The 21,901-nt window shown below is 42.5% G+C and overlaps 1 protein-coding gene across 1 annotated transcript; it reads right to left on the bottom strand.

Moving 5' to 3' along the window:
• Positions 1 to 382: 382 nt before the first annotated feature.
• Positions 383 to 20,423, bottom strand: LOC148016732 (uncharacterized). The gene is made up of 5 exons (XM_087664354.1): positions 19,588 to 20,423; positions 18,911 to 19,114; positions 2,408 to 2,593; positions 1,555 to 1,851; positions 383 to 1,261 (listed from the first exon to the last, which is right to left on the bottom strand). The coding sequence occupies exons 1-5, from the start codon at positions 20,365 to 20,367 to the stop codon at positions 416 to 418; spliced, it is 2,313 nt and encodes a 770-aa protein (XP_087520480.1). The 5' UTR covers positions 20,368 to 20,423; the 3' UTR covers positions 383 to 415.
• Between the last annotated feature and the right edge of the window lie 1,478 nt (positions 20,424 to 21,901).

The raw sequence follows: 21,901 nt of genomic DNA, 5'->3' as shown, positions 1-21,901 counted from the left end.
GTTAAGTTGATCATGTGGTGACCAAAAGGTCTTGGGTTCAACTCCCACATTCTGCACTAAATTCATATCGGTGCAGAAAAAAAAGAAGATTTGAACCCAAGTTAGTGGGTTAATAAAATAAGTGGCTTAGCCACTAGGGTAGCCGCTCAATAATGGAGAGAGAGAGAGAGAGAGGCACACGCGCACACTGCAGAAGGCCCAATATATATCTGATTAATTTTTCATTACAACAGTGTATAATCTTTTAGTACAGCAATCATTGCCACGCACGCACACGCACAAAAATAAAACACCTGCAAGCAAATTATAAAAATGAGAAAAATAGGATCAACAACACTTTTCAAAAGACCATCTCAATATACTGAATTGTAGCCATTCCCAATTGCAGGAAGCTCGCAGGAAATTAACTTGACTATCAAGATGAGTTGGAAATTGAGTGATACAACTCAACAGCATCAGTAAGACTGCAAGCTTCCCTAAATGCACTCTCTGACATCCATTTAAGTACATCAGATGCAGTAGCTTCAAGCTTTTGAGTATCCTTTTCAGATTCTACAAAGGGAGAGTTAAGATATCCAAGCATAGACATCAGAGCACCTTTCAGAAACCTATTATCTCGAACCAGATGGGGTGTAAACTCATTCCCTGTTATTATTACCACCTTCCTACTGTTGATCACATCTTCACCAGCTGGTGCCTGCAAGCCATTAAACCAATCAAATAATGCAACTTTTGCCCCTCCCACAGATAGTCCCCTGACATCAAGAATCCATTCATCTTCATTCAACTGAGGTCGAGTATGATCTGCATACACATCCCTTGCCAAGTCTAGTATTTTTCTGGCTGTTCCTTTCAGACCTTTTTTCCAAAAACAATCCATAAATGCATTGTAAACGTGAGATTTTGCAACCTGGTCATCCACTGCATTCCATTCTTCAAAGTATGGACCCAATATATGGACAACTTCAGACTCTCTTTGAGGTCTTTCTGCGCTAAGGAAAAGCGCTGTCAGCAACTTGCAGACTCCATATGAGCTCTCTTGAACAGCTTTGGCCAAAGGTGTCAAGAAGCTTTCTAAAATTCCAAAAGAACGAATTAACGAGCCATGAGACATTGCATCCAGAACAACTCCCTTATTTTCCATTTCCTTTAGTATTGCAGCAGCATAATTGTACCAGTTCCCTTCCACATAGAGAACCAAAACAGTCTGGAATGCAGCATCCTTCATCTCAATCTGAGATTTCTTCATAGAATTATATATCTGAAGAAATTACACAGCATAAACTTATTAATACAGCTTTACATATTGCCACTAAAAAAGAGTTCTTTAAAGCATGTGTTATGCTTCATATCCAGCATCAGAGAAAATAATCACCTCACACACTGAAAGCTTATATATAGCAGTAACACCCAATCATATGATGTGCAACTTGATATCCAGCATCAAAGAAAACAAACACATTATACACTGAAAAATTAGATACAATAATAATATCCTATCATATGATGTGTCACCAGCTAAAATAACATGTTAGGTTGATGAAGCATATATACCTTATGTCCATATTTTGTCTGATTGTGCCTTGTATAGCTCTGGATTAGAGTCGTGTATGTGTGCAAATTTGGTTGTACATTATCCTTCAACATTCTCCGGTATAAACGATCAACTTGCTCTAACTGTCCCGCTCTCACCATGGTCGAGATAATACAGTTGTAACTTACAGTGGTAGGCATAATCCGAGCTATCCGCATTTCTGCAAACAACTGTAATGCTTCTTCATGAAGACTATGTTTCCCCAAACAATCTATCATCATGTTGTAGGCTATTATTGATGGTCTTACTCCCAGCACCTGACAGCAGAATATTACTTTCTTTCAAAATACAAATCATTATTGTAAACTGACTAAGACACAATATGTAAAAATGGAAATCATCATCTGTAAACTTCAGAGCAACAAAACACTCTAACATACAGAACAAATATTAACCCTGCCCACTTCCAGTGATACTTCATGCTTGTAATAAGCACTTTGTGTGCAGCCTACTCAAGACTTCAGCCACAGACTCAGAAATCAAGAAGCTTAATCTCATGTCTGTGTGCAAATTTTATCTCTTCTAAATCTACTATTTGTCATCTCACTATGCCAATCAACCCTCCATGCTTATTTCCTTAGGACAACACTATCTGGCTTTACAGCAGAAAATAGTGGTTCATATAAACACTGACAGGAGATTGATGTGAATTTCATTTTTGTAAAAGAACCGGTTTTCTTCTAAAAACTATGCAAAAGAGAGTGAACATAGTCCAAAAATTATTTCCAAAACATATAGTCAAAACAATGATCTAAGATATAATACTTAAGAGAACTAATTAATGTTTCTTAGCAACATCCTCATGGAACATACCGTTCTGTATTTTGAAAAAGTTTCTTTTGCTTTTTCTACTAAGCCTGCCTTGCAATATGCTTGGAGCAAACAGTCAAAAACACCACTGTTTGGTTTGATGCCAAGCTTAGTGACCAATTCTAAGAGTTCTAAGACCCTTTCATGGTTTCCTGCCCGCCCATGGAGTTGCATCAATTTGATGAATACCTGGAATATAAAATAACATAAAGAAAAATATGAGGCCACCTTGAGGTTTCCTGCACTGAACATACACATCCAGTAAACTAAAGAGGGTTCAGAATGAAAGACAGAAAACAGCATCTTGAAAAACATCAAACATTGCCCATTATCTTGTGGGCTGTGCAATGTCTAAAACTTCAATCTTGTTGATAGAAGGGAATATACTCAATAAACACACCCACATAGGTATTATGACTGGTCTAATTAGCGCAGTAAATCTCCAACAGCCTCCAGGAAAGAGAGATCGGAGGCGGTCGATCAGCTACCGCCTGCTCAGACTGACAGCTATCAACACACTCACATCCTACAAAAATAGCATGAAATATGACCCAGGATCTGTACACCACTGGGGTCTTTTACAGGCCATGCTCGCAAACCCAACCGACAAATTGTGCCAACCTGGTTGGGTGACTGGTCAGGGCCAGCCAGGTCAAACCAGCAAGCTAGCCACACCTAGAAAAATTACGTATGAGTCATTAGGAACTGCAACATCTGCCTCAAACCATTGAATTCCTAGAACAATGTAAAAATATAAAAGTGATGTCCAATGCAACTAATGAAATACAATGATTGCATTGATGTATGGGTCATTAGGAACTGCAATATCTGCCTCGAAAAGTTAAATTCCTAGAGTGATGTCAGCAAACAAGAGGGGTGCCCAATGCAACCAATGAAATACAATGATTGCAATGTTGTATGGGTCATAAGGAACTGCAATGTCTGCCTCAAACCATTAAATTCCCAGAGTGATGTCAGCACACGAGGGATGTCCAATGTAACCACATGAAACACAATGGTTACCCTGGACTCAAGTAAGATACCTGTATCATGCAGGAGGCATTTTATAACACAGCAGTGACGTGGTACCTGCTCTTATTCCAAACTTATCAAAGCTAGCAACTTCCGCTATCCCAAGCTTATCAAAGCTAGCATCTTCCTCTATGTCAAGTCAAGACCTCTGATTACTAACAAGGATGTTGCACAGCTGAGATGGTGGACTGTGGAATGCTGTGGACTCTCCTGCTTAGCTTCGAGCCACTCCAAACAGCTAGGTTCATTTTCGTAGCAGCAGCAGCAAGCTGCAAAACATGCCTTCAGAGGAAGGTAAGCCTTTCCCCCTTTGTCCACCCAATAATTAGTCCTCCCTTGGCTATTCTGTTTCATCAGATGAAGCAGAGCTTTGCTAATGTCAAGAGCAATACATGGAGAGCTCTGTTTTCAGCAGCTTCAGCAGACCTTGAATTAGTATTTGAAACTCTAGGACCATGGTTTCTGGATTCAGACTCTCACGAGCAGATGGACTTTGCCAAATACTTCTTTGCCCGTTCCTTCAATCACTGGAGATTGAGCCGGTTCTTCAGGATGCCATAGGAGTCCAGACAGCCATTTGGTAAATTTCTTGGGGCCACTTCAAGCTCCCTCAAAGAGTTCTGGGGTTTTCATAAATTTTTAACATAGGTTTCAAAGGACAGTGGACATGGATACTTCTTGATAGTTGAAGGGTTCCAAACTCAACACAAAGTATGGCCTATCTCTTCATCATCAATAGGCAAGAGTTCTCCACATTACCAAGTTATGGAGCCTTTGTGAGTCTAGCTCCTGATTCTAGCACTTCAATTGGAATCAAATGTTTAGCTAAAATTTGCAGTCTAAGCTCGATTAGCTCTTAATAACAGCCCCAGAACTCAAAATCACCAAGCTTTTAGTAAAAAGCAGCACAATCCTAGAGTGTATGTGTCCCATAAGCCAAACCCTAATTTGGGAGGACCCATCCATCTATAAATAGACACGCTACCCACCACTCGGCCTTAATCTCGTTTTTGCAATTTGCAAATGCCATATCTCTATTGTCCACAACCCCGTTCGTGGAGGTTATCTCAATTCAACCTGCTGCCCACTACTCTCCATCATTAGATGCTGAGCTAAAATAAGCTGTACATGCTGAATTAACCCTTAAACAGCCCCAAAAATGCTTAAATAATGAAACCCTAAAACAAGGAGCAGTTCAAGAGAGTTTAAAACAGAAGAGGTTCAAGGTCCCGAAACTTTCTATAAATAGGTAGGCTGCACTCCATTCAGCCCAATCTCGTTTTTGCAAATTTCAGGCCTTCTAACTTCACTACCCACACCCCATTTGCGGAGGACATCTCAACTGAGGCTGCCCAACCTTGTCTACACCCATCCAGGGCCTGTTTCCAGCCTTCATCACGCAGTCCCCACCTTCCACAGCTGCTGTTCAGAACCACTGTTGCTACTGTTCACTCCTCTGCTGTCAGCAGTGGCCACGTGGCATTCTACTACTGCATTTGTACCTGATGGCTGCCGGCCTCCCCCAATGACAACAGAATTTCTGCGTTTGCCTCAGCAGGCTGATACACAGGCTGCCATGTCACCATCTTCATCTGCGTTTACATTGCAGGCTGCCATACAAGCTGCCATGTCATCAACTGCTGTTGCATTGTTTGTTTTTCCCTTTGTGCATCCGACATTGATCCAACACATCATTAGCTATGTTTGCTGCTGTCCAACATCTTTAAGGCTGCCATGCTGTGTTTCAGGATCCATCAAGAGTACGACACACTCTCCCACTCATTACCTTTGCCTTGGTCCTCAAGACACAAGAGTTCAGAGTACAATTTTCATTCCTTGCATGGTTTGTTTGTTGCATGAGCATTGTATATTCAGAATTCATTTGTTCAATCGGATTTTCACTATGTTCATTGTCTCCGAGCTACCCTAACCCGACTCTGTTCTGTTGAGTTTATGCTTTGTCGGACACTTTCACTTATGTTTCTACGTTAGGCTATTTCTTCAAATTAGATGCCTACTATCCAACCTTCTCCATTAGGTGGCAACTATTTTCTATTGCTAATGACCTGGACGACTACTATCCACTCTATCCCCGGCCTATCACATGCTACCACATGGCTGTCTTGCCAGCGTTTTCTGATGTAAGACCATCTATAGCTTGCATTTACTGTTCTCAGCGGCCCACATGTACTTCAGCCCACTCTCTCTACCAAAACAAACTCTTGTTTACAATAGTGAATCTCTTGCACTTCAGCCCACTCTCTCTACCAAAACAAACTCTTGTTTACAATAGTGAATCTCTTCCAAAATCTCACAAATGCAAAATCTACTCCAAATTGGATACTCCTGTGCAAGCCCTTACAAGCAAAAGACACCTGTCAAGTGGTAGAATCACTTCACTCCACAAGATCTCTGCATAAGATAGCTCTCTTGATTGCCCACGCCTTCATACATCAATCTATGCATCTTATCTAGAAGTTCATTGCCTTGCTTTTTGCTTTTTTATGTTTTTGTTTTTGTCTTTGTATAGGGCCCTAAGCCTGACTGAACTTGTTTCAGCCATAACTTTGTCATACGAACTCCAAATGGGCATCGAGGTACTCAAATCAAACGGAGATCGAGCCAACGCAAGCAAAACTACGAAAATTCTCAAAAACGATCGAAATTACCGCTTTTTTGTAAAACACATCACTTTTTTATTATTTTGTCCTTGGACGACTTGTAGCACTCAAGATGAGTCCTTGTATGTATTTTAATCCACCCAAAGTTGTCATTATATGAGCAAAAGTACAATCTTATCCTTATGCATTGAGCTCAACAATCACTATGAGCTCCTACCAGAGTTTGACAAAAACATAGGAGCTTTGGCAGTTTTAGGTGCATTTTCTTCAATTTGTCAACTTCCTGTATGCATTCCTAGTCTAGTTTCTGCTTTCCACAATCTATCTCTACCTATTGAACATTGCCCTTGTCATCAAGGATTTTTCCATGGCCTTTCCCTATTATTCTAGCATTTTCTTCAAGGTGGTCAGCAATAAATGCTGATCAGCCAGCTTTTTGGGCACCCACTAGTGCATGACAACCAATTTTGGGCAATTATTACTATTTATAGCCAACCCCCTTAGCAAGCACACACACTCTTCAGTCTTTTGTTCTTAATTAGCAGGTGCACACTCCGACATTCCAACACTCCATGCTTGGTGCTACCATTGTCATCAACCTAATCTAGTGGCCTCACTAATGTTGTGAGGCTATGTGCAGATATTGATCGGTCAATCCCCAGTGTATTAGCATTCTCCTTCAATCAAGGCAATATTCTTCCTTCATCTCCTACTTCCTCTCTCTCTCTCTCTCTCTCTCTCTCTCTCTCTCTCCACGTTTCTCTTCCATTGTGCACTCTCACATGGTATCATTGCTTAAGTGAGGACATAACCTAGAGATTTCCTACAAAGGAGCAACTAATCTTCGTGGAGAAGCAACCAAATATCAAAACACATATTTCTAGCCTGCATTTGCTGCAAACACAGCCCCAACTAGAGGTCTTAAGCCCCATCAACCATCTTTGCAGCAAGGCAACATCCCCTACAAGCTAGGCGGCAACATATAGGGCAAGGTGACAACATCGAGACATCAAGCAACCCCTCCTTCCCTACATTTTGCTAAAAATACAAGCAAGCAGGTGATGGCAACAATCCTCTACAGTTGGCGATCTCCTTCAGCTGACAGGTGACAACTTTCGGAATGCAAGCAACACATCTAGTAACATTGTAGCCGACTTTCTTCTATTTACCGCGGTGTTTCTATCAAAACACAAATTTCTGGATGATTGCAAAATCGAGAATGTCTTACCAATTTACAAACTTCGATGATCACAAGAGGAGCTTCTCTCAGGACACTCCTCTGAGCGAAAACACAATTATCATCAGCGAGAGGAGTCTCCCATTCACACCCATCCCCCTTCTCTTGGTTGGACAATATCCTCTAAAGACATGGCTATGATCCTCTTGACTTAGCTACCACCTCCTCAATTCAATGTCTTCTACACCAACCTTATCACATCAAGGACCCACGAGACACTCTTATGGGAGGAGCTTTCACCGCTTGTCTTGCATGACGAGACTCAAAGAGGTTGGGGACAATTATTTTGGCTCCTCCAAGGCATTAGTTGTAGGTACAAGTGGAGGGAAGAAAAAGAAGGCGCAAGCCAAGGCCAAGAAGCACGAGGACAAGAAGGATGGGGGAAGGGCACTCACCCCAAGGATAAGTTTTGGCAAAAGTATCCCCACTTGAAGCCAAAGGAGAAGGATTTGAAGGATACAAAGGCCACCCCCACTACAATAGAGACTATCTTTGTGCATGTCCTTACTTAGGAGGATAACCTCTTGCTTCTTCCATTCAAGAGAAGCCTTGGTTCATGGACAATGGGGCCTTTCTCACATGACCTACAGACTGAATTGGCTTCAAGAAATGAGTGCCAAAGGGGGTATCACCATTGGTGAAAATTCTACAATTCCCGTTCAAGAGTGGCAACTATTCCTTTATTCTCGATCATGCAATCTTCTTCCACCAAAGTCCTCTATCTACCACATTTAATTTTTCGCTTCTTATTTGTTCATGGTCATATGCGACTTGGGACCCGCATGATCTTTACACGAGATGCAATGATAGTGGAGGATGCTTTCATAGGTGTCATCCTTTGGATAGGTTCTCATCAGGGTGGGCTTTACACCCTTACAACCTTAGCCACGAGGTCCTCATTATGGTCATGTGAACTTTGACACTATTTGAAGGGCTTCTCGAAAGAAGATAGTGGAGAGACTTCTTGATTTCCCTCCTATTCACACTTTATGCCCTAGTTATTTGAGGAGCAAGAGGCATCGGCAACCACATCCACAAGTTGCCACTAGGAGAGCTTCTACACCACTTGAAATAATACATACTGCCCTTTGCAGATCTATGGGCATGGCCTCCCTTGGGAAGGCAAAGTATTTGATGCTCATTATAGAGGCCTTCAGTCGTTATGTGTACTCTTATTTTCTAGAGTACGAGAGCGCGGCATATTTCTGTTTCTGTTAACGGAAGGTGTTTGTGGAGACACATACTACTTCCAAAGTTCGTGGTGTACAAGCAAAGCATGGTGGAGAGTTTACTCCTAGCCTCTTTCCTAAGTTTTATAGGGATCACAATATTCAGGTGGAGTATTTCCATCTGAGAATGGTGTGGTGGAGCATGCGAATCAAACCATGCTAGAGATGGCCCAATCGATGTTAGAGCATCGTGGTCTTTCTCATTTCCTCTGGGGTGAGGCAGTGGCTACTACGGTTCATATTCAGAACCACTCCTCAACTTTTGCATTATAGGGCATGACTCCATAGGAGGCTTTCTTTGGTCAAAAGCCTTCCATGTCTCACTTTTGCATCGCCCTTCCACAAACATGTGCATTGTAGGTACAAGAGACTACTCAATCTTCTTTGCAACAAGATGAGCCCATTCAAATTTCTCGTTGATATCAACGGCTCATGCACGATTCAAGTGTTTCTCACTTTCCTGCTTCTCCTACAAGCCCATGCAGATCAGCTCGCTTACAAGCCTAGCAAAATAGTTCACTCTATGTGAACTATGCCTTTGTGTCATAGCTTCTTTATGATAGCAAGCCTACTACAATTGAGGAGACTCTTGCACAAGATATTTGGTATAAGGCCATGCCAAAAAAGCTCAATTCTATCAAGCGAAATCAAACTTGGGAGTTAGTTCCACATCCGCTGAAGTGGAAGATGATAGGTGTAAAGTAGGTCTATACGACCAAGTACCTTGCAAATGGTTTCTTAAACAAACACAAAGCTAGGCTTGTTGCCAAGGGTTTTGCTCAAAGGGAAGGTTTGGACTATTTTGAGACTCTTGCACCTACGACTCAAATGTCTACTATTTGCACTATCTTGGCTCTTGCAACCCACCACACCACTGGTCTGTTTATCAAGTGGACGTAAAATCTACCTTTTTGAATGGTGCCCTTGAGGAGGAGATTTGTATTTCACAACCTCCACATTTTCTTGTGCACAGAAAGGGGGAGCATGTTTAGAGATTGTGGAAGGCCCTCTATTGCCTGAAGCAAGCTCCTAGAGCTTGGTACCCGATGATTGATCAATTCTTTCTACAGAGTGGCTTCCATCAATCAGCTCATGATTCCAATCTATGCTACAGGCTTGAGGGTGAAAGGTGTATTTTTCTCATATTGTATATGGATGATCTTATCATCACAAGGAGCTATACTCAAAAGGTTGATCAGACTTGGGAGATTTTGAGACGAGTTTGATACGACACATCTTGGGATCTTACACTTCTTCCTTGAATTGAAGATCTATCAGATGGCTAAGGGTATCTTTATTTCCCAACACAAGTACATTTTCGAGCTTCTTTCAAAGTTTGGTAAGGTTGATTGGTAGCCTATTTCATGCTCCATGGACCTAGAGTCCAAGCTTTTGGCAACAAGAGCTCCCCTTACAACTGCCACCTATTACAAATGTCTTGTTGGCTCCCTCATCTAGCTTATTAACACTCAGTCAAATATTTCTTTTGTTGTGGCTTTGGTGTCTTCTTTCATGAGGACTCCCACTCAAGAGCATGGGAGAGCAGCCTTGCACTTTCTTTGTTCTTTACAAGGGACTCAATCCTACAGGATCGTACATAGAGAGGAGGTCACTCTCTAGTTGGAGTGCTTCTGATTGGATAGGTGATGTGGATTTGAGACAATCCACATTAGGTAATGCCTTCTCCCTAGGATCGAGAGCTATCTCATGAAGCAATAAGAAGCAGCCTATTTTAGCCCTTTCTTTTACAGAGCTAGAGTATTGTGCATTGTGTTCTATAGCTACAAAGGCGGTTTGGCTTTACCACATATTGATAGAGATTGGCTTTTCCCAACCTAGATTTGCATATGGACAACCATGAAATTGTGAGATGCTTTAATCTTGCCGATAACATCTGATCAAGTTACTACTTAAATGTGCAAGGTTGTTTATTACATGTGATGCACATGGCAGTTATTTCATGGTAGCAAGCCAAGGACCTCAAGGATGTAGTGTATGTCAAAGACAAGGTTGTGATAAGTTATACTAACTACATTTTTATGGTCTCTTGGTGTCATTTTTGACCCTAGGACAATTGTTTGGCCATTAAGTGTCAATGATGACACTAGGGACTAGCATTAATTAATTAATTAATGCCAATCTGAGGATCAATAAAGGTTGGGGATCCCTCTTGATTGCAAATGGCCTAGCCAATTTAATTATGGTTGGGCACATTTAATTTTGGGCAAGGTCATGACTGAAATTAATTTTCAAGATTATGTAATTTTGAAAATTAATTAAATGGCTAGATAATGCTGAGAAAGGTGTTATCTCATGGAGTAGCAAGAAGCAGCCCACGGTCGCCCTTTCATCTATTGAGGCGGAGTATCGGGCCGTGTCTTCCACCACATGTGAGGCTGTGTGGCTTCAGAGATTGAATGCGACAATGAGAGTTGCATTGCCTTGGCAAGGAATCCTGTTTTCCATGCCCGGACGAAGCACATCAAAATCCAAAATCACTTCATCAGAGAGAAGCTTTTGGATGAGACCATCGCTGTGGAGTACTGCAAGACGGAGGACAATCTTGCAGATTTGTTTACGAAGGCATTTCCCCAGGCTCTACTTCGGAGACATGCCAGATCCCTCAGGCTTCTGCCCCGCCCAAGCTCTGAGAGGAGGTGTTAGCGATCAGAACACCTACCGCATGTGGTCCACATCACCAGCCCAATCTGAGTCACTCCAACCTGCAAGTACAAGATCTGAACCACCTGTGCCTGCTGGATAATGAATCCCTAAATCAGATGTCCCCCTCAAATACCGAAGTATCCTTTGGGCAGCCTGCCAATGCACCGTCTGAGGTTCACTCATGAACCCCGCCAAGAGCCCAACAGCAAAACAAAGATCAACACAAGTGTTGAGACGCCAAATCAATGATCCAATCAACTGACGATAGTGGGAAGCATCCGACATGGGAGAAGCTAAATGTGAAGTGGCCTTCCAGTTCATATCCATAGGAGTAGAAATGGTCCGACAATCCTCCATCGCAAAAGAAACCAAGAGCTCCTGGACATAGCTCTGCTGAGAGATGAAAATCCCCCTCTAAGACTGATAAATCTCATGGCCCAAGAAGAAATGGAGTAGACCCAAATCCGTCATCTCGAACGTCTAATGTAAAGCTGCCTTCGTCTCTTTGACCTTCTGTGCATGATCACCTGTGACAATCAAATCATCAACATAAAACACAAAAACCACACAACCAGCCTCGGAAGTGTGTATATAAAGCTGCGGATCGGCCTTGGAACGCCGATAACCCAATTGTGACTGAAGGAACGAATCAATCGTCTCATTCCATGCACGCGGAGCCTGCTTGAGGCCATACAAGGCCTTCAACCTGTAGACTTGCCCATCTGAAGATCCAAAACCAGGAGGCTACTCTACATAGATCTCCTCCTTCAAATCACCATTGAGGAAGGCCGACTTCACATCCAATTGGTAGACATGCCATCTCCTATAGCCAGCCAAGGCAAGAACAGCTCGAATAGTCGCCATACGAGCTGTGGGGGCAAAAGTATCATGACAATTCAATCGCTGGGCGCTGTGCAAAACCTTTAGCAACAAGGCGAGCCTTGTGCTTGTCCAAAGAACCATCGCTAAGGTACTTGGTCTTGAAGACCCATTTGACGCCAATCACCTTCTTATTCGGGGGGCGAGGCACGAGATACCAAGTGCCATTCCTCTCAATAGCCTCCAACTCAGCTTCCATAGCTTTCTGTTCACGGAGGTGGGCTCTCGATCCTGCATAACACGGGTCATCAAACAATAATTAGAGCAAACAAGCTCCGTAGAATGTGCATGGTGCCTCCGTGACCGCCGCGGACCATCCTGCGGTCCCCACTCCTCAGGCACCCCCTCAATCCCTGAATCTCGGAGTGTGTCACGAGCCCAACGAGGAGGAGGCCGAAACTTTCCTCGTCTCTCTCCATCAGCTGAAGACTCTGGGATATCCACCGGTGGTAACTCCTCGAGGGTGACCGGTGGAACAGTAGACTCTGTATCGAAAACAGAATCTGAATCAAAAGGCGCGTGCTCCAAAGGAACTGTCGCGGGAGCCCAACTCTCCCTTGGATCTCCAAGAACGGGATGCTCCTCACCCGCTGCTATGGCCGGAACCTCCACGAACCGCACATCTCGACTGGTGTACACATCCCGCTTGACGAGATCATACAAACGATACTTGGGACTGAGAGCTATAGCCAACAAACACCTGTCTTCGAGAAGCTGCTTCAAATGTATCACGATGAGCCTTGGGAATGTGAACATAGGCATCACACCCAAAAACCCTAAAATAAGAAACATCGGGCTTAGTCCCAAAGTAAGCCTCAAAAGGTGTCATCCCATCAACAGCCGAAATGGGGGATCGGTTAAGGATGAAGACTGCCACTTGGCAAAAATGCCCATGCAAACTGAGAAAACGTTTTTGGGGGCTAGATATCAGTCATTCAATCAGTTCACAACCTTATAGAGAGAGAGAGGGAGCTGCTAGCCCATTTTCTAATCAAAGAATAGCAATTTGCTACTAAAGACAACCATTTCAGGGCCTTAGCAAGCAAGGGACAACAAGGAGACACCTTTCAAAAGATCAAGTGGCAACGTTTTGGAGGTGCCTAGTAATAGATGACTACATTAAATGCAAGCTGGAGCAGGCAGCAGGCAGATTTTAGGATTTTCTAGAGAAGAAAATCAAATTTCCCTCTCATCTTGGTTTTCTCTCACCTTCTCCAACCCCTTCTCAAGAGATCTCAGCATTTCTTAGCCATTTTGAGCAGATCTCAACCAAATTTGGTAAACAACAAAGGGATCTCTATTGTAAACCTTAAATTTCTACAAAAATTAGGGTTTAGCAGCCACCTTGGACCCATACCAACAAGAGATGGCATCATTCACTAACATCAACACCTGAAATTCGTGAAATTGACAAGGATTTCAGAGACTAGGCCATCCACTGTGAATTGGCGCAACATTTGGCCAACTAGTGGTTTCATTTATGCAAGTCTTGGTGAAAATCAAGGGACAATTGGCCCAAACTGCTTGCTGATTGTTTGAATAGCAAGCGGCTTTGGATTAGAAAAAGAGATTATGAAATCTCAACTTGTATTCAATCCATCAGCAATTAAAGTTAAAGAAATACCGAAACCAGCGCTAGTTTTGGGGCCAACTGGGTGTCTATTGTCCAAGACTCATAACGTAACGTGTGCATTTCAATTTATGCTCATTTATTAATTGTTGTAATTAAATACTTGACTAAGTTTTACCACCCTCTTTGAGAAGAAAGGTTGGTTTCAACAGTGGCCTACCATCCCACAACAGACAATGTAGCAAATTTCTTCATAAACCTTTACCCAAGGCTTCTATATGTCATCACATGAGGTTGTTGAATCTTCAGCCACTGCCACGATTTGAGAGGGGATGTTAGCCTACCCATAGTTTTTCCATACGTGAATCAAACGTCAAACGCAAACGCATATGAAAGTATGAAACGAGTATGATTCAAACCCTAGACTTGAATCATACGTGACCCTAATTTTTTAACATATTCTTAACAAAATATGAGAAAAATACACAACCAAAAGCAAAACTGAAAACTGCATAATAGAGTCACATCATATATCATGATTCATGATTCATCTGTCATCAACTAATCTACTCGTCATCTTCATCATTCATTAAATTTACTCATCAACTAAGTACGTCAGGCAGCAGTATTTCCAAGTAGAGAGCTGTGTTTCCCACAGTTTGTGAAGTTCCTCAGGCTGAGTTCAGTCGTTTTCAATCACGATTCCTCAGGAGCGTGTGTTTCAGACTGCCTGGATCCAGGGAAAGAGTCGGCAGATAAAGGCGACCACATTCTGTATGCTTTTGTGTAAAGTCGTCAACATTTTTTAATTTAAAAAAACGTCAAGTCTGATATGGGGTTTTTAGATGTCTGTTTTTCAGACGTTTACAGACGTCTGAAATTCATTTCAGACGCGTCTGGAAACAACTATGAGCCTACCTATGTTAGTCATGTCAATCTATCATCTCCTACTTGAGAGCTCCTATCAAAGTCTAATGGAGACATAAGATCTCTAACAATTTTCAGTGCATTTTCTCCAGTTGTTGGCTTCATGTATGCATTCCTAGGCCAGTTTCTACTTTCCACAATATGCCTCTACCTGCCGGACAGAGTCCTTGTCATCACAAATTATTCCATGGCCTTCCCCTATTTTTCTAACAACTATTTTTAGAATGACCAGCATTAAATGCTCGTCAGCGAGCTTTTTTGGCACCTACTATTTCAAGTTGGCCAATTTTGGGCATAGTCAATCCCCCACTTGACAACACACACTTTTCAATCTTCAAACCTTCATTTGCAAGTGCACACTCCGTGCTTGGTGCTGCCATTGTCATCAGCTTGGTTTGGTGCAATCACTGATGCTGTGGGCTACGTACAAGGATTAGCATTCTTCTTCAATCTATGCACAATTCTTCCTTCATCTTCTGCTGTGTGTGTGTGTGTGTGTGTGTGTATGTGTTCATACTATCTTCCGTTGCACACTCACAAATTTGTTACCACTTCTCCCTCTAAAATCGAACATATATATCCAAACTCCTTAAGCTCCACACAATTGAGTGCCAATAAGCTGCCTTGAAGGCATTATGACACAGAGAGAGAGAAGGCTCAAGGGGACGACATGACAGAGGAAGAAGGCTAGTAACCATCTTATAAGGCTATATAAGCCTTAGCCTAAGGCTAAGAGGTCTAGGCTTTTTTTCCCGATTGTTGCACGCCGAGAGAGAGAGAGAGAAAGAGAGAGAGAGAGAGAGAGAGAGTGTGTGTGTGTGTGTGTGTGTGTGTGTGTGGTGCAAGGAGAAGAGGAGACAATGGAAAGAAGAGGAGAAGAAGAACAAGAGATAGTAGAGAAGAGGAGAAAAAGAGGAGATAGTAGAAAGGAGAAGGAAAAGAAGAAAAGATAGTAAAGAAGATAGAGGAGAAGAAGAGAAGAACACAGAGGAGATAGAGGAAAGAGAAGGGAATAGAGAAGAGAAAAAGAGGGAGGGAGAGAGAAAAAGAGATACAGATAGGATAGAGAACGAGACAGAGAGATAATAGGGATAGAGGAAAAGAGAGAGAGATTGAGGGAAAAGTATAAGGAGAGAGAAGAGAGGCAAGATTGAGAGAGAAGGATTGAGAGTGAGAGAGAGAGAGAGAGAGAACCTTCTATGACTTCTAGGCAACCATAAGGTGCCCTCCCTCATAGCGAAACCGGTGGAGTAAGCTGGACCACGACATTGGAGACTCAAAGTGAAACCCCTTAGTCCCCAAGCATTATCCAAGTACTATTGTATTAAATAAAAGAGATTAGTATAAAAGTAACTGATGTTTATATCATGGCTGCCCACGACTATTGCACGAAGAAACCACCACTCATTGAAAGAAAAGGTTGTCCATAAGGACTTGAATGAAGAAAGCTACACTTAAGTTGTGCAAAAAGTGTTGAATTAACCTAGGAGATAGCTGAGATGTAAAGAAAAAACTAGAGATGTATTATTTAGCATGTGACTTAAGTACTGGAAGAATAACATGTATCATTTTGTGACTGTACTTTGAGGAAAATTAAGTTGTGGATTGTATCTTCCTTTGCAAAGTATTCGAAAGACATTATTTTGAATCAATGAATTTGCCTTTTGAGAAAAGGCTGATTGTTTTGGGATGGAGATGGTCTCCCTAGCCAAGATAAATTGGTTGACTCTTATAGAATAATCAATGTGATTGTTGGATTGATCTTATGGAAAAGGAATGTTTACCTAGCAGATGATGATAGGCTGATTACTTGGTTGTGTATTGCTACAAACCACTGCATCAACCTCCAACTTGATACCCCAACCTCCTTCATTAGAAATAATGGTATTTGAGCAAGGTCTACTACCTACTCTTGACCCACTTGTAGAATGTAGAGTGTTCTGCACCCAAGCCTCCTCACAAGAATCCGTCACCTCTCTAGTGCCAGCGAACCATACACGTTTCGGGGATCCCAAAGGGCCTGAGAAGATCTTCCCAACTTGCACCTACTGCCTCATTTACGTTTGTCTTTATAGCACATTACACAGTGCACTCTAAGCCGAAGAGTTTGCAAGAAGGTCTAAAGCAATCTCAACAGCCCGTAAAAGAGGAGCTGAGCATTGACTAGAGTAAACGCTAGACCTTGGTGGATTGCTTGGGCCACAAAAAGGTCATTGAGACTAAGTAGATCTTTAAGACCAAAATGAAAGTTGATGGAACTTTGGATAAATAGAAGGTTTCCCTTGTAGTGCAAGGTCTTTAACAAAAGGATGGCATACATTATGAAGAGACTTTGCACCCACAATGCTGTTGACATCATTCTGACTATTACTCGTACTAGCCACTCACCATGATTGGCCAATCTATCAAATGGATGTCAAATATGCCACTATAAACAATTATCTAGAGGAGAAAGTCTACATAGAGCAACCTCCTAGATTTCTTGCAAACCATAAGGATAAGGTCTTTCATTTGACCCAAACTTGTATGTCTAATCTACTTCAAAGGGAGTCAGCTATATTTAACTCTATATTCATGGCTTGCTTATCACAAGCTATCACAAGGATGTGTATTTCTAATGCTTGTTGGCATTATTAAGTTGTGCGCATGTGAGGTGCAAATGTGAAGTGCAAAATCCCTTAAGTGACTATAAATACCTAAGGGACCCAAGTGATCTAAGGGGTAACATTGGCCCTTGACCTTGTTTTCAAATTCAAATTACAATAGGCTTTTAGCTCCTCTTGAAAAAAAATTATTTTTGGTAGAGCAGTTGAGAGTATAGTGAGACGACATTGTTTGGCTAAACCCATAAGCCACTAGACTAGTACAAAAATGTTTGAGACTAATCTCTTCAGTTCCCCCACCCTTCATGGAATTTGCCCTATCTTGAAATGAGAGACAAGAGACAACCTTTTTACAGCTGACATGGCTGTGTTAATTAAACTTGGTCAAAACTTGTGTAATCCAATGACAAAACTTGTTTGACCAGCCAACTGCTAGTCAGTCCAACTCTGCCACCATTATCTACCTTCACCAATTTCACATCCATGTTCACATCCTCATTGAGCAATTGCAGTGTCTAAACACTTCTGTGGAATCCACATAGCTGCGTCCAGTCTAGGTCTAACACAGTCGGATATATCCTTGCTCTAGCCACAGAAAAAATGAGATGAGAACAACTGTACAAAGTTCAAATTACCAAATGCAGCTGACAAAACTCAAAATGGAAGATGATTTCCTTTAACCTACCAGAAAAAAGTCAAGAAATGACATGACCAGCTATGCATTCCCATCATTTATGATTGGAAACTGCCATCAGCAAAGTGTTAACAACTTACAGCACCACATTGTATTTGTAGACAACTCCTCAACCAGTTTTTGATAAATTCAACTACTGTTGTAAAAAGACAGATTCACGTTTTAGAATCCTGCTGCCTGCCAAGTATCATTTCAGTATGCACTTGAAGACGTTGAATATGCACAGCAAGTTTGCCTGCAGACCTGAAACAGCTACAGCACTCATCCATCAAAACAACCTCTGCATGGCATGCAAATAGTTATACTGGCTGAATTACACTCAGCAGTTTGATCATTTGTCAAGCAGAGGCCATTTGGGGTTAGTCCAGCTGTGTTGAACAGTTGCCTTTATAAACCACCCCAAACAACAACTGTGCAAAACTCTGTAGCAAAAGCATTCATGCTGATGCAGGGATAACAGAACCATAAAGATATCAGGTGCCAAAGCAAAATGCGAATTCAGATCAAAGAGTTAAAGAAGTAAAAATATTTTATTGACTGAAGGCAAGCTGCAAGACTCCCTGTCAAACTGATAAGAGAAACATCTTGATTTTTTCAAAACAAACGTCTCATAGTTGTTAGGTACTAAGTTTTTTAAGAGCAGGGAAAACATAATCTTGTCATTCAAAATCTAGCCCCACCATTATTTAGTGACCTGGAAGATCTAACCCTCAAGTGCTACAAAACAAAGAAGGTTCTTAAACAGGTAGAAGAACTAAGAGAGTTCACATCTCAACATGGGCCTTTCTCACAATGTAGGATACATTCATGATTTGTATGGGAACTGTTGCATATTTGTCACACTAGCAAATAGTCAAACTGAGAAAATCAGTGACAATAGATGTATGAATGTTGATCTGAGTGTAGATGGACACAGCCTAGATCCCTATTCTTGCTCACAATAATTTGATTTACTCTACTCCTTGATCCAACTATTTTATGGTATCATATAACTAACTAAACACATTAAGAATGTAATGCACTCACTTCAGAAGGCATGAGTTAGCGTGCCTTCAAGTCCTGAGAGTGGCCTTGGAGTCGCATAGTTTCAAACACTTTTTCAGCTCCCTCTGTATCATTTGCTGACCAATAAGCAGTAACCAAATTCGTGAATACACTGGCACTAATGGGTGTCCCCTCTTTCACAAATTGCTCCATTATCTGTGTTGCCTTGCTTAAATCAAGATTTTCATCTTCCAAATATGCAAAAATTACCTGCAGAATGGAGCACTGCATTAGTTGTGAAATAGACTAGGTAGTTAGTTACTCAGAGCAGACCAACATTCGTTGAATATGTTGATGCAACAGCTTAGTGCAAGCAAGCATGTAGCATGCTTAACCTGTCGCTTATGGTTCACAAATGGATTGTCAACCAGAATATACCTGTCTACAACCATTCTATACAATCATCAAAATCCTTCCTAAATTTTGAACCCAACATTCAATTTCATTTGAACCATCTAAAATTTGTTGATGTAATAGCTTAATATATCACCTACGGTTTGCACTTTTAGATTGCCAACTAGAATAGACCTGTCCAGCCATTTTGTACTTTCATCAAAATCCTTCCAGCTGAATCGTATGCTTGGTATGCTCCTTAACCTTTACATCCCTTATTGGCGGAGTACCAGTCTTTCCAAATTTTAGAAATATCAAGCAGTCGGCGGTGCATGGATACATGTACGAACCTTTTGGTTAATGGCGGGATTGGCCTTCCGACCAACCTCATCCATCTGCAACAGGACTTCATAAGCCTTATCGACTGCCCCCATCAGCAAGTACGAGTCTAGCAGTATGCTGTAGAAATAAGCATCGGGTTTAATCCCTGCCTCCTCCATTTTTTCTTTCACGGCATCAACCTCTTCCTGCCTTCCATGCTTGGCCAGCACCCTTACGACATTACCGTAGACCTTCATTGGATCAACACTCTTCACGATTCTCTTCTTAACATCTGAAGTGACATCGGCGGCAGTCAAGGCATTGCCATCCGCAGTCAGACTGTCCTCCAGCGTCTTCTTGTCATTCATCTCATTGAGAGGTGGCTCGTTGGCTAGGACACTCTGGTCTTGGAGCATGGAAAACATCTGCCAAGCCAAGTTCCAATCCTTGCTACCGACTTCGAGAAGAAGAGCATTCCATTCATCAAGGCTGAGCTTTGCAGACCATGGGGCCAGGATGGAGGACACGTCTGCTCCGGAAGAGGAGAGCTCCAGGGCGAGGTCCTCCAAGTGCGAGAAGCGCCGCGCGAGGGAGGTCCGGACGGGGGCGGTGTCACTAACTGCTGTGGCGACCTGGATCTTGGTCTTCAGGGCCAAGCTGTGGGAGATGAGGACGGTATCGGAGGCGAGCCTGCAGGTGAGGGAGGCGAACTTGGAGGGGAAATGGAAGCAGGAGGGACTCGCCTGCGCGAACGGATGGGGGGTACGCAGGGAGCTCGCCATCGCTGCAAGTTCCAAGGACGTCGTCATAACAATAATATCTTATCCTGTCCTTCCAAGTTCCTCTCCCTCCACAAAGCAAAAATAAAAGTAAAGGGACCTCTATATATGTTTAAATAACAGCCTCATGAGTGGAGTTTCCTTCCTATGAAAAAAATGGAACAATTATTTTTATGAAAAAACTAGAATATTCCAAAACAAAAGGCATGAATGTTTGTGGAAGGTGCTCACACTCAACTGCCAAGACTCACGGACCGCTTACTATTTCAAGTGAGCTCTAATGGCTATCTCTCACTTAGCCAACGCGTCTTCCAACCTACGAGTGTAATGAGCTTATCCCAATGTCGAAATGAGTTGCCTCCTCCCTCGCACACACGGTACGTTCACGATTCTAGATGCTAGCTCAAGCATCCTCAAGCCTCATCCATCAAGCTTCATCCACCATAGCCGTGCACGCAAGAAAAGAGAAGAGAAGATGGTGAAGAGCTTCACCCTCTTGATCCCTCACTCCCACACACTCACCCCCTCACACTCTCACACTCCCTCTCTCAAGTGCGCACACACAAGCGAGATGAAGAGAAGAACAGAAGAAGAGAGGACTCTTGTTAGCCACACACTTTATATACAAGCCCTAAAATCCCATGGGCACCCATCTCTTTTTACATGACCAACCGTTGTGGCAAGGTCATTTTTTCTATTTCCCTATTCTTACCTCGTGCCTTAAGCCCATACCCGTCTATTCTTTTACAAATGGCATAGGAGGGAGCTTGACGCTCTTTTATAAGAGTTTATAGAGTTTTTTGAGGTGCCTTCCATTTAAAATTGTGTTTTTTGCCTTAGCTTAGCTTTAGGGGCTACCTCTGCGTCTTTACTCTTTTTCTGTCATTTTTTCGCTCTTTGCTTCATATTTTCGCCATCTTGAATTGAGGTTAACATTACCCCCCTCTGAGACGGGTGCAAGTCCCATGGCACTTTGAGCTCTTTGTTGTGAAAGGGTGGGCTCTAGGCAAGTGACTGGTGGGGTGATGATAGGGCCACATGTGGACTCCGTTGATTGGGAAGCTTTGATAACGATTTGGATGGAGAACCCAAGGTATGTCGACTGGATGATGGGGGCCTTCGAAGTTGGTGGTTTGCAGTATCTTGTTGTACGTGAAAGGAGAAAGTGCTCTACTTAAGGGGAGTGTCTACCTCACCGTGCAGTACTCTATGCTCGTGCTGCTGGAATGGAAAGCTAGGTCTAACCATAGGCAAGCCTGGGTGACGTCCCACACTTGAGGACCCCGTATGTGCGAAGGAAGGTGCAATGTGTGTAGCTTAAGGTGATAATGTAATGTGTCAGCTTGTCGACTTGTGGGACACGTCTTAGCAGCCCATCAAGAGGAGGATTTAAAAGGCTCCACCTAGCACTCGCAAGGAATGACACAGGGTTTGCGATCTAGGTCTTCCCGAGTCTGCCCGAGCGGAAGTGTCCAGCCGTTCCCACTTGGGATCGACCTGAGGTCAGGGTTCCTTTCCTATCAGCAAGGTCTCTAGGAAGAAGCTAGCGTCGAGCTCCAGATGT

The sequence above is a fragment of the Lygodium microphyllum genome, chromosome 23, assembly GCF_053477565.2.
Source record: "Lygodium microphyllum isolate KBCC chromosome 23, Lygodium_microphyllum_v1.1.10, whole genome shotgun sequence".
Taxonomy (NCBI): domain Eukaryota; kingdom Viridiplantae; phylum Streptophyta; class Polypodiopsida; order Schizaeales; family Lygodiaceae; genus Lygodium; species Lygodium microphyllum.
Note: the sequence above shows the minus strand (reverse complement) of the source record. Positions and strands in the feature narration are given on the sequence as shown.

Excerpts from the sequence above, each read along its gene's own strand:
- LOC148016732 (XM_087664354.1), bottom strand. The coding sequence starts at position 20,367 with ATGACGACGTCCTTGGAACTTGCAGCGATGGCGAGCTCCCTGCGTACC. Across the intron at positions 19,115-19,587 it reads ATCCCGCCATTAACCAAAAG|GTAATTTTTGCATATTTGGA; the intron begins GTTCGTACATGT and ends TCCATTCTGCAG. Across the intron at positions 1,852-2,407 it reads CTTTTTCAAAATACAGAACG|GTGCTGGGAGTAAGACCATC; the intron begins GTATGTTCCATG and ends TTCTGCTGTCAG.